At 39.0% G+C, this 18,909-nt stretch overlaps 1 protein-coding gene across 1 annotated transcript in view; it reads left to right on the top strand.

The window, feature by feature from the left end:
* SYT1 (synaptotagmin 1) overlaps positions 1-18,909 on the top strand; it is a 375,273-nt gene that overhangs the window by 217,121 nt on the left and 139,243 nt on the right. The window contains exon 4 of the mRNA XM_050892070.1: positions 16,469-16,657. Within this exon, the coding sequence (XP_050748027.1) occupies positions 16,486-16,657 (172 nt within the window). The 5' untranslated portion in view covers positions 16,469-16,485. The remainder of the gene's footprint in view (positions 1-16,468; positions 16,658-18,909) is intronic.

The following is an 18,909-nucleotide window of genomic DNA, read 5'->3' as shown; positions in this document are numbered from 1 at the left end:
CAGGATGGCTTGTCACAAGAAGTGTGAGTAGGCTTTAGCAGAAAGAAGCAGACTTCACCTACTGTACCACCTTTGCCTGTCAGAAAGAATTAAATAGAGAAATAAATGTACCTAACTGTCATGTTTCTAACCACTGCTCTAAATGCTAGGCAATAGTCACCCTTGGTAAGCAGAATATAGATACCTAAGACCCCAGTATCCATTATTTCCCTGCTGTCTTACAACTGGTTTTGTAACAAGGCAAAGCGTGTGCTGTTCTCTTCCTCTGTAGACTAGATGCAGAAACTACTGCTGCTGATACTAAACTGAGGTGGAAAGTGGCTGTACTGTAAATCTAGAAGTTCTTGATTCAACCATTGCAAAGGACCCAGTAAAATATGTAATGATCATATAGCTAGAGGTTCTTGTTATGCTAGATAAAAAAGTAGACATACAAAGGTTTCAGGAGAATCTTTTGAGAGTCTGAGATGTTAATTTCAGTGTTCTTGTGGCACAGCCGTAGGTAAGTTCCCTCTGAAGTGAGCTCTGACCCAAGGACTTAATGCTGTAGGGCAGTTCTCGTCAGCTGCAGTGTCTCACCTCGTAGCTCCCCACTTTGAATCCAGTCCACTCTGTCAGCAGAAAAAGCTGCTGTGTTGAGCTATTCCCATGTCACAGGGAACATGCGTTTCTTGAAGTAGTGTGTCATCACAGCTTGCTTGAAGTTGCACTAAGGGGCTACATGACCTCCCTAAGTTTTATTCCTTAAACTGTCTCCTGCTAATGATAAACTCATGGGACTGGAATGTGGGATAAACAGATAGCTAGTGAAGCAATCACCGAGCTTTAGTCAGGAATCTGCAAACACAAAGAATAAGAAATGTTTAAGCAAGAGAGGTAAAGAATACTTGTTGAATCCAAACTAACCAAAAAAGCGTCTTTACGCTACACAATTTTGACTAAAGTTTCACCTTGTATGCAGGCAAAGGCATCGCAGTGCTTCAGCCCACCTGATCCTTTTCTTCTTCCTCTACTCAAGTTACAGCCTCCAATTTGTTCCCATTAGCAACATCCACTGTCAGCCAGTGCCTGGCTGATATTGCAGTTCTTTGCTCTTTAGCATTTCTTCTACAAGAGCCGACAGTGTTTCAGAGAGATGACACACTCCCTCTTTGGAGACAGCCAGCTGCCGCTATATTTTCTTCTCTCCCAATGGTGTATTTTGGCAGTAGATTTCCTTTGCAGCTGTGACTACAATTTGCATTTGGAGAATATTGGTTTAGAAAGAGAAGGTATTTAACAGAGCTAACAATTATTGTTTTCAAATGGTTGGAAAGGTGATGAAAATTCCAGTCAGTGCTTGTGCTTGTGGATTAAAAACAAATATCACTCGTTGCCATAAATACTGCTTCTCTCTCCTACTGTGACAGCTGATAATGGCTGAAACACAGATGCCACATTAGCCCAGGTTTCAATAGGAAGGGACTTTCAGTGGGGACTTACTTCTCAACCTGGCTCCAAGTTTGTTAAACTCTTCAAGGAAAGCCAGACTGCATGTGTGTAGGACAAGGAAGCTGCACTTGTTCCTAACTTCTGAGGAGATGCTTTGGCTTTTTGTTCTTTAGGTGCTCTGTGAACTTAAAATTGTTGGTTTTGTAAAGGGCAGAAGACAAGAAAAAACTGCTACTGAGTGCATGTTAAAAGAATTAGATAATACACTTTTCCATTTACAGAAAAAGTCTTTTTTGTCTAGATTTAAACAATTTTAAATTATCCTATTTGGTTTTTGGCACCAAAAATATGAACAGAATGAAGTTCAAAACTATGTTGTTTCAAGCTTTTATCTCTTTTTTTTTGCTAGCAATTAATAATAAACAAGAATTACAGGCTTATAATTAAAGGTTTAGTAGTTGCTGCTTGGTTTAAAATGACCTTGAAGTGGTATTCTTCTTTTCATCTTTCTTTTCTCTTTGCTAATGTACATTCCAGCAGGGCTAATTCCCCCTTTTTTCTTCAAAGGCTTTGTTGAAGTGAAGGCAAAGCTTTGACTTTCGTCCCTTCATATTTATGATAATCTTTTTCTTGTCACATTCTTAACATTTTACTGCATCCACTTTCATTCCATTGTGAATGTCCCTTGTGCTCTAAGTCCAATTTTCTGCTTTTACCTCACAGTGCTTAAACTATCCATTCTATTCTGCTCTGTTTTCATCAAGAACCAGCCCTTAGCAACTAGATAACAGCCCGATACTGAAGATTTCTTCTTTTCACACACTATAATACATCTTTTCTCTTCTCTGGAGCTCATCAAATGCTCGTGCTACAGAACAATGCATCCGTGTGCTTTCTCTCAAATATCTTTTCACAGAACTTTGAAATGCTAACTTATTTATTACTCTCTTCTAAAGAGAAAGCAAACAATTTCATCAATCATGTGGAATCCTTTTGTGCTCCCTTTTTATAATGTAGGTATAATCTCTGGAAAGCTCTTGGCTGCAAGTTTTTTAGAGAAAGCCAAGGATTTTTTTAATAATTAGTGCTACAGTCATTGTAGAGGACCAAGCTCTTGCAGGTAGTGCTGCCATTATCATTTGATTCCAGTCCTATGTTTACATGCTTTCGTGAAGACAAAATGCCCGTGCCACAAAGCAGAAACACATGTACTGAAAGGGTCTTAAAGGTCATGCTAGCCTCCCTACATCCTGCTTCTGTTTTGGCTTGGTATCCTCATCCTTTTCCAGAGCAATACAGTTCGATTTACAGATTGCAGAGAGCCAAAAACAGCTACCAGAGGCTGGAAATGAAGTTAAAATTATCACTTGTCTGTCCTGACCACTTCCTCCCCTTGAGCACATCAAGAGGGATGATGTGGTTCGTGCAGCAGGGAGCATGAACCTCTGCCTTATGCCATCCTCCTTGTTGGCCAAGTTTACCAGCCAAGCAGTGGTAGCACACGACCTTGGAGGATGTATGTCTTTAGTGCTGAAGCTCCCCAACTGCAAGTCTCCTATGCCACACAGCGCTCAGCAGGCCACAGATCACATAATAGTAAAAATGATACTGTTTTCAGCTAAAAGTTTGATAAAGATGCATAGTTGTACACCAGCTATGGTGACCTAAAAAAGTGGGAACTGAATGCATAACTAATTGTCTTTGTTCTGTGCTCTGTGACAACAGATAATGTTACTTTCCTATGCATATATGATCAGTAAGTTTTTTGTTTTAATTTTTAAATGGGTCATGGTTATAGGTTAGGATTTGTGACCATATAATGTCATAGCTGTATATAGAGCTTCCCAATAAACAAAATAGGGGAGAAAAAACAAAACTGAACAAAGAAACAAAAAAAGCATTATCACAATGAAGCATTCAATTAGACAACATGATCATCAAAGAAAATAAGATCTGAAACAGAACAGATTTTTCTAAATTATTTCAATAATATTTCTATACAAAGTAGAACTCCTAGTTTCTCTCATGTTCATTTGCTCACTTAAAACTGTTGTTTTTCTGCATGAATGTTAACTGTATAGCACTTAGCATCCACGCAGCCCTTCTTCTGATGTCCCAGTTGGACAATTAGCTCAATCAGCTAAATCTACAGGAAAACTTAGGGTATGTGACAATGTGCACTAAGGTGTTTAACTGCTCGAGATCTAACTGCAATAGCAGTACCTGCTGCACTGGGTTAAAAAACAAACTGTAACCATCCTGTAACCAATGAGGTGTTCAGGGCAGTGCAAGTTTAATTACCAGTAGGTTAAGTAAAATTTGCTCAAGTTTCCATCCACAAACTTGAAAAACTGAATTATCCTTCATATAGGCTTTTGATGAACAGCACTTTCCCCCCAACAAGCACTGAGTCAATGGTTTAAAACAAAGAACACTGTACTGGGCAGAAGGAAGAAGCGCTCAGAACAAAATTGGGAAAGCCAGCAATTGCAATAAATCAGCCATGCCTATTAAGTAGGATTTCTATCTCCCCAGGTTGTTTTGGCAAGAACGCTAACCTTAGTTGCCCTCCTGCAGCAGTAAGTGGCTAATGAGGCAGAATGGTCTATCAATCACTGCCTCAGTCAGAGTGCTACTGCAGACTGTTGTCCAAATTTAAGGTAGATCCATCCCTCAGTCTAAAAGGGCATGATGCTCTGGGACTTTACCTGCCATCCTAGATGAGGCACTCAGGAGGACTGCTTTCAGAATTCAGCCCAGGCATCTCAGTTGGCCTCAGTCCACCGAGTTTCTTTCAAAGCTGTGCTGAACTTCCAGATGGAAGTGGGGAATATTCATGACCCAGAAGGGTCGTACCATCAGACAGAGACACCAGACTGCTTTTGTCATCCTATTTATACAAGCAGAGCAAATCCAGGTTGTGAATTTGATTAGAGTATCCCTGATGCTGTGCATATAAGTACCCGTACTCTCTACAACCTTGGGCTGTATCATAGATTTAGACCAAGCTTCCCATATAATATCTGGAAGATGTGAGTACCTCAAAATGGGTTGCTGAGCAGCCAGTATGCTGAGTGAGAAGCTGCCTAATCAGCAGGGTGTGCTAAAAACAGGAGTGACTCATAAATCCTGCTCATCCTCTGAACTGTCTCTAGCACCTTCTTCCAGGTGATGTTTGTGTCCTCTCCTAAAGGCAGGCATACAAGTCCTTTTTTTCAAAAGCTGAAAGGCGATGACTCTTCCCTTTCAGAGAAGCACAAATGAATGGAGGCAGCAACATTGTTGTATGCAAAATTCAGTGATGAGAGAACTCACTCAATGAAGGTAACCTTAGGCTAAGGTCTGTCATCTGTCCAAAGGAATTCAAAGCTACGTCATGTGAGCTTTCTCTGGTCTAGAGAAGAGATGGGAATGTGGCCACACCAAGCATTTCCGTGTGCAAAAAACCTGAAAGTTTTAAATTTATGAAAATCCCTAAATTACCGTTCAGTCCTTAACTTTATTTAAACAAAAAATATCCAAGTAGTTTTCTTTTTTCCTTTTGTTACTTCCTCATCTTTATTCTGGAGTTGTTTTCTCTAGTATTGCTCATGCGTGAGTTGAATACAACATTCTTGTGAATGGGATCCTTGCTAAATTGTTCATCTACAGAAATAATTGCGGAAATAGTTGTACTAACAGCAGAAAGTAGTGCTTATCCTAATGCTTTATAAACTGCCTCAGTTTATGGTTATCAGTTGTTAAGATAGTTTCACATATGTATAAGGGCATTTTTTAAAAATGGCTTTCCAAAACACTGTAGGGAATGCATGACTATTAATTGCAAATTAGGATCTTTTTTTTCTTTTCAGTAGAAAAATGTTACAAGTTAGGAATTAATTGTCATGTAATTGATTGATAATTTTCCCTCCTGCTGTGTGCGGAAAGCTATTGGATGATGGCATATCATTCTCAACAGGAGGAAAAAGTATCAGTCATTATGGGACAATTAGTTCCAATTTCCACTATTTTTCTTCCATGTGCTGATAAGATTGCCTTCAAAGTGTGAGTACAGTAATTAACCATAAATATCAAGTAACTATTTTTATTTTTAACTTAAAAAACAAATCTAAATACAGATGCTTCCTGCGCCCCCATGCTCTTCTTTCGTGGACTGATGACATTCATGAAACAGTAATTGTCACGCAGCTGCAATTAACAGAACCTGTCACAATCAATCAGCTTACGTTCATGGTTTTGCAGCATTGTTCCTGATTTCAGTGCTGATATGATATGGCTGAAAAAAGCCCTGAAAAATCTTTTTATCAACGTCACAATTTGTGAAAATTATGTATTTCCCCACAAACCCACCATCTGTTTACAAGAAAATTCTTGGACTCAAACTGTCATTGTTTGCTTTATTGACAGTGAATTCATAATACTTGGTTAGTCACCTTATAGCAAGCATAGTAGCATATCATTAACGCACACGTGGGAGGAATATACCTGTGATGTATATATACAGAGATATATTTGTGTACACACAGGTACTTTATATGTATCTGATTGGTATCTGTGTGATGAACTACTGAGATTTTTTAAAACTAGAATGCGTCTACCTGAAAAGTCTGAATCTTTTATCGCACAGAATTTGCAAAGCTTGATCTACAAAATTCACTCACATGTGAGTATTTTTCCCATTAGTACACTTGGGTGACGCATCTTAAAGCTTTAATGCCAAATACCAACTGTTACATTTTTCTAAATGCCAGCCATGTAATCTTATCGTAGGATCTGAAAAACTAGCTGAGCTGTTTCCTTCTCCCACCTACCACCAAGTAATGCAGCCCAAATTTCATGTGCTTGGCTACAAGGATATAATCCCATGCCTTCAGCTGTAACTGTGTAATCTGCAGTAGGTTCTCAAAGATATAATGAACTAATCTTTGAAATTTAGTTTATAATTGCATTCATGATGCAGAGGAGGAATACAACCTTATTGTATTCTCCTTGTTTTCTTAGCTTTTTGATACTGCAGATGTAACAGGGAAAAGAACACTTGATGGTGAAGTTGGAATGTGGTACTCATTAAATTCAGCATATATGACTGAATATACATAGAGAGCAAATCTTTTTCAGAAAGAAGGTGCCATTTTTATGTAGTCACTTGTCAGAGTAGAATCACACTCTGAGGTGCCAATTATTTCACAACCTAAGTCCAAGATTTAACTAATCTGTGAGGTAGCACTGAATTGCACATCTCAGCTCCCCATATTTGGTTCCTTAGTGCACATACCATCCTGCTTGTTCCTAATTAATTTTACTAACCCCGTGGTTACAGAGTGCAGAAATTGGGACACATAGGAAATCTCAATAGAAGGAAAATTCAAAGGGGAGATAGTGACTTTAGAGCTATGACCTACAGATACCAAAACAAGAATATTAATAGTGTTTCTCTGTATTACTTTACAATTTCTGTTGTATTGTTCCTTATGAATTTTACCATGTCACAGTTAATCTTTATGGCACTTTACTAGTTTATAGGCTTTATTAGAGCCATTGATTGGACAGGAGCCAAATATGTGAATATAAATTGATTTTATGCAATGTACACAACAAGGAATTTATTGATATAAAGGGCTTCATTATTTGTTGGATTACTCTAAAATGATTTTGGAACAGCAAGAATTCTCTGTGGACTGTATTAGAATTTCATGCTTAAATGCAGTTGAACACTAATTTTTATATGAATTCTTTTGTCTTACACTGCTGTATAAAGGAAGTCTGGAAGTAAATATCAGGGGAGTAGAAATGCAGATTACAGCTTCAGGAAACAAGATGCAAGCGTGAAAGATGACAGAATGATCATGTGGAAGGAAATTACTGTAGTTTCTTTCTTTCCCTTATTCCTATGCATAACTAGCTATTATCAAGGACCTCAGTCATTTTGAAGTGGCTTTGACAGGTGTGGTAACCTCAACGCTGCTGAAACATGACAACAATGTCAACATCCAGAGAGACAGGGCTGTCTCTAGCCCCATTACCTCTAGAAATCAAAAGAAATACATGATTAGGAAATATTGTATACTTAGGGGAAAATAAGAGTTTCAGAACATGGTTGGGGAAACAGGCATTTATGTAGTGAATCAATGCAAGGGACTCACCACTCTTGACTTACTAGCTTGGTACTGCAAAATACACAGTGATTAGCTGTTCATAGATTACATATCAGACTGAGGTTCTTTCTGAAAATGCAAGCCAAAGTTTCTCTTGCACAGACTCTGCAGTGTAAGATGTTTCAGAGCCTTCTATGTTGAACAGTTCTGCCATATTTAATAATGAGTGACCAGGAAGCTGAAAGATAAACGTGTAGATTGTGCCATGTATTAAGGAATTTGTCTTTCTCCAATGTTCACAGTGTCCATATCCCTCCCAAAATACTCAGATGGTTTGCTGCCAGTGGGCAGATCATTTTCTGTGACATTATATGGTTAGCTTTGAAACATGCTTAGAGATGAAATCATACTTTGTAATGATTTCAATTAAATAAAATGTGTTTATCGTGACAGAGAACTGTGAACTATTCTATGCTTATTCTACATGTATTCTACATTTATTAGATATACAGTGAATTAAAAAAGTGAAATAGGTTAAGAAGAGTACACAAAGATTTGGATATTATTTGGATATAACTCAGATAATAGGTTTTCAGTGTGAATATTAGACTGGAAATCTTACAAGATTTCATTTTCTCATGACGATGAGTTTGGATTTGGCCATCAAGTTAGTGTCTTTCAGTTGTTTTTCTAAAAATATTTGTTCCTATGTTAAGCAAATTCTGGAGACTGATACTGAGCTTATGTCTAATAATGGGAAGATTTGTTGCCTGGTCCAGGACTGTGCTGTAGATAACTCAGTCTAACTAGCTGTTGGCTCCCAAAACTAACAGTTTTGACTAACTGTCAAAAAATATTTCTGCCAAGCTCTCCTCCTCTCTGTTACCTTGGAGTTGAAGCACTTCTGCCTGACTTTGTATGTGACTGCTGTCCTACCCCAACACTTGCTTAAACATGGGCTCAGACGTGCCCCCCTCCATGTATGTGGGGTCCTCATCCCTACTGACTCACCACCTCTTGGTCCTCTTCCTATCTGCAACACCATGTTCCTCCATCCTGCTCCAAGAGCAGTGATACTCCTTTGGCAGGACGCACTGGCATAGACATTTCTAAAACTGAGCAATAAAGTAGCTGTGGCCTTTTGGGGAGAGATTTAGGTGCTTTATCTTGTTCGTTCAGTCAAGCCAATGAAACTATTGATGTGGTATTATTAGCAAGCATTGGAAAACAGTTTTAAAGAGCTAATGTACAGCTAGGATCTAGAAAGCGTCAGTTGATGTTTCACATATAGCAGCAGGAGAAATGTCTCTCCTCCACTGAAAGAGGTGCAGGGGTGGTTCTGTGGGGCTTTGCTGGGACATTTCTTGTGCATCGGTAGCAGCACAGACACGACACCTGAATTCCCCCACCAAGGTTCTTCCTCAGAACTTTTTTCCCCATGAAAGTTTGGGCCTTTCATGTACCTTCTCTAAAGCAGTACTCAATCTGGATTGCATTGTAAGTCTTTGAGGGAGTGGTGAAAAGGCTGTTTTGATATGACATCTTTACCGTGACCTTCCATTCTTCTGAAAGTGTAGTTACAGACCCATCTTTATAAAAAGCCAAGAAAGTATCTTTTCTGAGCTTGTCTTTTAAAATAAATGTCCATTGCTGAAGCTAGAAAGATAGCATATTTCATTAATAGAAAGATGAATGAGTAAAAAATGTATTATTAACATCCTAGAATACTTAAATCTAGGAAGAGATCGTTTATTGTAGATATCTTTAGACATTCTGGTAATGTTCCCATCTTCTTAATCATGAATTAATTTCATCAAAAACAGTCTAATGGAATAGGGTAAATTTTCAATGTGGCGTCAAACCTTTCTCTGGTAACACTGCATACTTACCCTGGACATATCAGCACTGAAAGCTAATAGTTTCTTTCTCTTTCAGTGCACAGGAGCTGTAAACAAAAATGACAGAGGAGCACAACTGATGTTACCTTGTGATTTTTTTTCTTTCTTGGATAAGTTTTGTGATTACATTCCAAGCTGGATGTAACTGCTGAGGTGAACATGTTTAGGATGCTGAAAAGATAAGCTGTCCAGGAAATACCATTTAACAATATAGATCCCAATTTACAACTTTGCAGGCTTATTGAGGTACAATGACCAGCTCTACTACAGTTACAGCATTAAACATTGAAAGAATGTTGACAATTACTTCTGAAAAGTTATACAATTACTTATAGTAACACTATATTTGTATGGTTTGAATAATTTCATTAATTTTAATTTTTAGTATGGCAGAAAAATTTGAGAGGCAGCAAGGTAAAAGGACACTTTCCAGAAAATTTCTCATTGGGAGGGAATGATTTGGTCAGCATGGGATGTCTGACCTATTCACTGTCTCACTCCACCCAGTTTGTATTCAGCAGATGAGAGGAGGAATGTGCAAAATCAAATTGTCTGAAATCCACCATACACAAGGAATGTCACCAATTTTATTTCCATGAGATTAAGTATTCGCTAAGTCCTTTAGCAGCTGCTATGGTATACCTGCTGTAATTTAACCACATAGAAACCATACAAATTTGCTTTGCTGCCCTTTGGGCTTTTTTGGGGGGCTTTTTTTTTTTTTTTGGTAAGTCTATCACAAATCTCCCCATGATTTGCCAGAAGATGATACACTACTCTGAATTTTGCTCTCATTCCAAATCCTGAAAATCCCCCTTTCATGTGAATCACTGTGAACATCCCACAGCATTCTCATCAATTTTCTGACTATTCAGTTTATTTTTCAAAAACAATTTAAAACAAGTAAAAATTTCCCATGGGATTAGTCCCCCCAGGCTGTCCATATCTTAATTTGGTTATGCCAGAATGTTTGCAAAGAGAGGCTGTTGCCCTTGGAACACATTCTTTCAGCTCTGATTTCCAGAGTTTACTCCATGCTCTGTAATCATCCATGTCTGAAGTCTTACTCCTTTTCTTTACTCCTCTCTTAAGACTAGTTGCTCCTTTACTGCTCTCTTAAGAGCAACTTTCCAACGGGACTCTCACCATCAGGATCCATACCAGCATACTAGAGCAGTCAGCCAATACTTTGTACCTCCATAAGGAAATCTCTTACTTGTTATGAATCTCCAGAGTGCATTTGGATATTACTCAGATGCTTCATTTTCACAGGAAATTATGTAGAAATTATGTAGAAGTTTGAGCTGATACTCATTTTTGTTAGAGTTTTTATTGCATAGGGAACAGTAAGGCTCTAAACTCCTGATCTCCTCAAGGGTTCAAATCATCATCTCTGGATTCAAGCCTTTGAACAAAATAAACGAGAGATTGTTCATGTGGTAGCTCTTGGGCCAGGCTGGGCAGGACAAGATGTTAAAAATGTGCTCTATACCACAGCCAGGGAGAATGGCCCTACCTGGAGTCTCTGGCAGAAAGCACCAGGGGAGACCTGAGGTCGACCCCTAGGGTTTTGGAGTCTGGGATATCGAGGATCTGAGGCCCACTATAATCCAACTGAAAAAGAGATACTGGCAGCGTATGAAGGAGTTCGAGCTGCCTCGGAAGTGGTTGGTACTGAACCACAGCTCCTATTAGCACCCCGACTGCCGGTGCTGGGCTGGATGTTCAAAGGGAAGGTCCCTTCTACACATCATGCAACTGATGCCACGTGGAGTAAGTGGGTTGCACTGATCACACAATGAAGTCAAATAGGAAACCCCAATCGCCCAAGAATTTTGGAAGTGATCATGGACTGGCCAGAAGGCAAAGATGTTGGAATATCGCCAGAGGAGGAAGTAATGCATGCTGAAGAGGCCCCACTGTATAATAAACTGCCAGAACATGAGAGGCAATATGCCCTGTTCACTGATGGGTCCTGTCGCATTGTAGGAAAGCATCAAAGGTGGAAGGCGGCTGTATGGAGTCCTATGCGACAAGTTGCAGAAACTGCAGAAGGAGAAGGTGAATCGAGTCAGTTTGCAGAGGTGAAAGCCATCCGGCTGGCTTTAGACATTGCTGAACGAGAAAAATGGCCAATACTTTATCTCTCTACTGACACATGGGTGGTGGCAAATGCTCTGTGGGGGTGGTTGCAGCAATGGAAGCTGAGTAACTGGCGGCACAGAGGTAAACCCATCTGGGCTGCCGCATAGTGGCAAGATATTGCTGCCCGGCTAGAGAACCTGGTTGTGAAAGTACGTCATGTAGATGCCCACGTACCTAAGAGTCGGGCCACTGAAGAACATCAAAACAATCAACAGGCAGACAAGGCTGCTAGGATTGAAGTGGCTCAGGTAGCTCTAGATTGGCAGCATAAAGGTGAATTATTTCTGGCTCAGTGGGCCCATGACACCTCAGGCCATCAGGGAAGAGATGCAACATATAGATGGGCTCGTGATCGAGGGGTGGACCTGACCATGGACACTATCGCACAGGTTATCCATGAATGTGAAACATGCGCTGCAATCCAGCAAGCCAAGCGGTTAAAGCCTCTTTGGTATGGAGGACGATGGCTGAAATACAAATATGGGGAGGCCTGGCAGATTGACTATATCACACTCCCACAAACCCACCAAGGCAAGCGCCGTGTGCTTACAATGGTGGAAGCAACCACCAGCTGGCTGGAAACATATCCCATGCCACCACCCGGAACACTATCCTGGGCCTTGAGAAGCAAATCTTATGGCGGCACGGAACCCCAGAAAGAATTGAGTCAGACAACGGGACTCATTTCTGGAACAATCTCATAGACACCTGGGCCAAAGAGCACGGCATTGAGTGGGTGTATCACATCCCCTATCATGCACCAGCCTCCGGGAAAATCGAGCGATACAATGGATTGTTAAAGACTGCATTGAGAACAATGGGTGGTGGGACCTTCAAACATTGGGATACACATCTAGCAAAGGTCACCTGGTTAGTCAGCACTAGAGGATCTGTCATTGAGCTGGCCCTGCTCAATCAGAACTTTTACGTACTGTAGAAGGGGATAAAGTCCCTGTAGTGCACATAAAAAATATGCTAGGAAAACAGTCTGGGTTACTCCTGCCTCAGGCAAAGGCAAACCCATTCGTGGGACTGCTTTTGCTCAAGGACCTGGGTGCACATGGTGGGTGATGCAGAAGGATGGGGAAGTCTGATGTGTGCCTCAAGGGGATTTGATTTTAGGTGAGAACAGCCAATAGATTAAATTGTATGATGTTGATTGCTATATAATCTTGCCACTGTATGTCATCATTATTATAATTGTTATATGCTACGTTAATGGTATTACAGTCAGAATCACTTAGATTAATGAAGAATGAACTTTGACAAAACTGAGGGAAGTGCAGTAGTGATGGAACCAGGACTGACTTCAGCATGCAACAGTCCGACACCACACACCATCCTCCTGCTGCGCCCAATGTCACCCGCCCACTGCACCGCACCAAAGCCCGATCCTGTTCTGCCGACGGAACAGACTTTGCACCATCCCTCCTGCCCAGACAGACTGTTATAACAGATGGAGCCCAAAGTCATGAACTGAATGAACTCAACAGACATTTGATAGAGATGGCCCATAGACCGTGGGAATGATATCTGTATTTATATATTAAAAGACAGAAAAAGGGGTGGTGATTAATTGGAAATGTATCGGAAAGTGTGGAATCTGGGCATGACATAAATGGTGTAGAATAAGGGGTGGATATTGTCCTGGTTTCGGCAGTGATGAGTTCATTTTCTTCTTCGTAGCTGGTACAGTGTGTTTTGGATTTAGTGTGAGAATGATGTTGATAACACGCTGATGTTTTAGTTGTTGCTAAGTAGTGTTTATCTTAAGTTAAGGATTTTTCAGTTTCCCATGCTCTGCCAGCAAGCAGGTGTGCAAGAAGCTGGGAGGGAGCACCCGAACTAGCCAAAGGGGTATTCCATACCATAGAACATTATGCTCAGTATATAAACAGGGGGGAGTTTGCCAGGAGGAGCAGATCGCTGCTGGGGCATCAGTCAGCGGGTGGTGAGCAATTACATTGTACATAGGTTGTCTTTTCTTGGGTTTTATTTCTCTTTTTTTCTGTTTTCTTTTTTCTTTTTTGTTATATTCCTTTTCATTACTATTATTATTATTATTATTATTATATTATTATTATTATATTGTTAGTATCATATTTTGTTTTACTTTGGTTATTAAACCATTCTTATCTCAAGCCACGAGTTTTACTTCTTTTTTTTTATTCTCCTCCCCATCCCACTGGGAGCAGGGGAGGAGTGCATGAGTGGCTACGTGGTGCTTAGTTGCTGGCTGGGGTTAAATCATGACACTCCTTTTTTTGTAAAAGGCCAATTTAAATCTAATTATTCAGTACTCTGCAGTCTCTAATAATACCACAGTGTTTATACCATTATTGTGGAAAGCTGCAGCATTACAATAGAAGCCATGAGAAGTTATCTCTATAAGCAAGTGGACATGTGCTCTTCAGAAAATTCTTTACTGCAGAAAGCTTTTTCTGAGACAAGATTCTTTTTCAGACCCTTCATACCTATTTAAAATACCAAGACAGTGTCATTGGCGTGTAAAGGTCGAAGGCTCTGTAGCAAGTCTCAAAGCATTTGTGCATGCCTCATTAGATGTAGTGACCTCTAACTGCACTAGGACTCTACCGAGGATTGTTCCTGGAGTTCAGAGGAATATTCTGTTTTGTTATTTTTCCCTTCTTTTAAGTAAATGAAAGTGTAACGCTTCAAATTTGTTCTCCTAATATATTTTCAAAATATAGCTCCAAAACTGGAAGCAAATAAATTACATTTGCCTTAATTTTTAATTAGCTGAAAGTCATCACTGCAAATTGTGTCTTCCATTACAAAATAAAATAGTCAACTGCCAGGCCTGAAATAATTAAGCAATATATTATAATTAAGCAATTTAATTTTGATTTAATTATGATACATCATACAACTTTTCTTCTGATTTAACTGACATTCATTGACAAAATGCTGTAATATAAAACAGCACTAATGTTTACAGCTGATGGCTCTGCATGTTTTGCTTCATAGTATTTGGCATTCATGAGAGCATATGGAAAAAGTCTTCTAGTCTGGAATAGCTGGCACATTATTTCATACTACCCAAATTATGCACTACATGTTTTTCCCGATTGTTATTTTGGGAGGCACGTGGGGAAATCTTCGCAGACATCAGACTTGAGCCAAAGTTCATGGATATTAACTGGAATCTTTCCATCGACTTTGGTCTGCTTTAGATAGTGAACTGCTCCCGTCTTGTTACAGGCAAATAGATAAGACTGCATGCTTATGAAATATTTATGGAGCTGTATCATATACATATTTTGTGTCAACATCAACATCATTTTATATTAGTCTAGAGACTGTGAGGGCAAAGGCAGAAGCAATGGGCAGGCAGGGAATACCGCTTCATTCAGTGCTGCATGAATAAAATTGCTGCAAAATATCCACCAAATTGTTTCTTCAGAACAAGGCCAACCCCCTATTTAGTTAAAATCTTTTTTCATCAGATGACAGTGTTGGAGAATGGCTTCTATTCCAGACTACACTTGTGTGCAAACCCCTGTTTAATGACAAGAATGGTGAGGGTGATTTCAAAAGGTTCATTCTGCCTGCAGTCAGGTCTGCGCCTGCAGGTCTTCATGACTGCGGGCTTGTAGAAGTAAAGTTGAAGGACGAAAAGCCAATTCTCATCTTGATTTAGTGATTTGAGCACTCTCAGCAACATCCATGAAAACAGTCACGTAAGGCAGGAAAGCTCATGATTCGCATGCAGTCAGATGCTCCTATGCCCCTTTAATTTTGCTGTGTTGCCTTTTTTTCCTATGGTGATGTTTAAATTTCTCAGCAAAAGGTCAAAGGCCAAATGTCTTTTGGGGCTGAGAGCAATTGTACACTCAGAGCAATAATGAATGTTTGTTATCTCTCAACCCCTTTCTCCCTCTGGTTTGCTGAAGAAAAACAGAACGATTATTCAGATCAGTGATATTTAGGATGCAGCAGAAAAGCAGAACAGTGTGTTCAAAACCAATATAAACATCTCAGCCAACCTTCTTGCGATATTGAAATTGCTTTGTGCATGTCATCTCACCTTCACCCCACTGGCCCAAAATTCTTTGCTTTGTAATGTACGCTCAAGTAAAGGTTTTGCAAAATGCCTGTTAAACAACATGTAATTAAAAATATGATGATGTGGGATTATGTTTGTGACAGCCTCTCAGATATTTCAATATGGCTGCATTTGGATACCCTACAGATGTCGTAACTTCATGAATACGCAAGTGAGACATCTGAATAATTTAAGAGAATATTGTCAGTAGCAAATGTCACATGAAATAACTGGAAGGAAAATTGCCTTCAATAAGTGAAGATAAAAATGGATGCAAATCAATTTCTGTTTAATATACAACTTGCTTAAATAGGAAACAATAGGTTATGACTTTGACAGGAAATCTTGAAGTGTTTTTATTATATCCTTATCACTTCATTTATTTTATATAGAAACTTTGGCTATGATCCACACCTCTCTAACTCATAGAAAAATAATTCCATAAGTACGCTGTGAAATTTGCACATAGGGAGCAGTTATTACCCAATTTGCTTATACGTTCAAAATTGAAGAGCACAATGTAAATCTGCATGAGAGTTTTACTGGAATTTTGAGGTTTCAAATTCAGCAGTTCAAAATGTAACACCGTTGGAGAAGAACTCTGAGCAAGAAAATGATTCTGGCTGAAATTAACCCTGCAAAAGACTTTTCTCTCTTGTCTAATAAATATTTTATGAAGAACATGAAGCAATATGCTGATGCAGTCATTTTTACCCAGTAAGCATGAGCACCAGGTGATATTCTGCCTATTTAGTCTTTTATTGATGAGAGATCCATTTCAATGATTTAAACATTATCTTTTGGGTTTTTGTTGTGTTTCTTTATTCCAACAGCTTACCCAGGGGTTAAAATGGTGAGTGAAAGTCATCATGAGGCCCTGGCAGCACCGCCAGCTACCACAGTAGCAGCAGCCCCTCCAAGTAATGCCACCGAGCCAGCCAGTCCCGGAGGAGGGGGAGAAAAAGAAGATGCATTTTCTAAGTTGAGAGAGAAGTTCATGAATGAACTGAACAAAATTCCACGTAAGTAAAACTTGATTGATTACAAAGCTTCTGTTGGCAGATTAGATTTAACTTGACATTTTCCTCTTTGTCATTTATTTAGACAGCATACTAAATGTTTTCTAGTCAAAACTAGAAAAATCAGAAGATAAACCTGATTTAGTAAGCTTCTCAAAATTAATTGGAGCAGAAAAAATAGGGTCGAATTCGTATGTGATTTGAGTCTATTCTTGACATGTCAGATTGTCTTGATAATTTTTACTGATGAATTATTGCTGAATCATCAAAACTAGAATGGCAGAACTTCACAGTGGCCCTGGGACCAATAAGCAAAATATTTCCTAGCAGTAACACTTAGGGTTTCACGTTTGTGACAAATGTGTGTGGGCACAGTACCTTAAAGCAAAATTTGGCCAGAACTCACGAATATTGAGAAAATAAGGAAACTGTGTATCTTTGGGGATTAGAAAATGTAGAAAATGTGGGGAAATGCTTTCTAACAAGGAAATAGCTCTAATACATCAGTAATGTATGAAGATAGCCATGCTTTTCCCATTCAGTAATTCTGTTAGTTCAGCCATTGAACGTTGTTTGCGCAAGTTCCTGTACCTATGTAGAATACTTTAAAAGTACCAATGTATATTTCTGTGAAGTCAATAGGTTTAAAGTCAGCAGGGTTCTTTTGGTCTGTGCTAGAAAGTATTGATTCAAAGTTAAGGCCTCAATTTGTTCACATTTGTAAAAAAAAAAAAAAAGCATTAGCTTTTTGCTGTTGTTGATGATAATAATAGGGTTCTTGAACCTGTTTGGTATGTTTTAGTATGCATACGCTGGTATTAAATGTACAACTAATTCAACATTGTCAATGTCGTTTCGTATAGTAAAGAAAAAATCTATTTTGTTACTGACAGAAAAATTACCTAATGATACAAGCAGATCATTTTGGCACTTTTGTAGACATGAAGGTGAAGGCTGTGTGTGTATATGTGTTTTAACAGCAGGCATTAGAGAGTCATTCAATCTTTAATAATTTTTACTAAAGAAGAATAAGTAAATGTAAAATATTTTCAGGGAAGCATTTTAACATATGTAAGAGTTTTCATTTTTAGAAGGTTATCATTAGTGTAAAGAAATGTTGTGTGACTGATAAAGACAGATAACAAATTAGAATATTAATCGATTTTTTATCTCTGAAATGGATCTTGGCAATCTGGCAGATGCGGTTTTTGCAAAATTGATAGCAAACAGCTTTGCTCTGTCACTTGAAATTCTCACTTGCAAGAATAGAGGTGTTACGGTGGTAAGAAGTCCGTATGTCATTAGTTTGGTAATCTGCACAGTCCAGTGCAGACCATACTGAAATGAAATTGCCTGATGATATCACGGGAAAAAACAAAACTACAAGAAGAAAAAAGAAGAGGAAAAAGAGAAAAGACAGGACATTGAGGGAGAAACAGTCAGCATCTGAAACATTTATCTTTTAATTTTTATCTCACCATGCTATGTAAATGAGGTAGATGACACTTTTATGTAGATAATCTTTTATTTTTAAACTTTGATTTTAACATAGCAAAGGCATGAATGGTTTCCAATATGAGGAACTCTGTAATTGGTAGGTCTAGGAAAAGGTCCGTAGATAGAGAAGAACTTCGAATGCACTGCTGCATACTTTTTTAAAACAACAATGAAAACAAGTGCAAAGTCCAATCTGGAGACTGTTTCCAGATTGGACTGAATAAAACTTTTCTTTTTTTTTCTGTTCATGGGAAAAAAAAAAAGAACCTGCTATTACATGATGAAAATGCTTACTGAGAAAAGTGTACTAGGCCATAAGACAAGTCTTATTTATTATGAAATACATTATAGGATTGTTGTGGTTTAACCCCAGCCAGCAGCTAAACACCGTGCAGCCGCTCCCTCGCTCCCCCCCCTGCTCCCATTGGGATGGGGAGGAGAATCGGGAAAGAAGGTAAAACATGTGGGTTGAGATAAGAATGGTTTAATAACTAAAGTAAAATATAATACTAACAATAATAATAATGAAATATAATAATAATAGTAATGAAAAGGAATATAACAAAAAAAAGAGGGGGGAAAAAAAAGGAAAAAAAAAAACAGTGATGCACGATGCAATTGCTCACCACCCGCTGACCAATGCCTCAGCAGCGATCGCCCCTTCCAGCCAACTCCCCCCTGTTTATATACTGAGCATGATGTTCTATGGTATGGAATATCCCTTTGGCTAGTTCAGGTCAGCTGCCCCGGCTCTGCTC

The sequence above is a fragment of the Gymnogyps californianus genome, chromosome 1, assembly GCF_018139145.2.
Source record: "Gymnogyps californianus isolate 813 chromosome 1, ASM1813914v2, whole genome shotgun sequence".
NCBI lineage: Eukaryota > Metazoa > Chordata > Aves > Accipitriformes > Cathartidae > Gymnogyps > Gymnogyps californianus.
The sequence above is the reverse complement of the archived record's forward strand: the minus strand, read 5'-3'. Positions and strand labels throughout refer to the sequence as shown.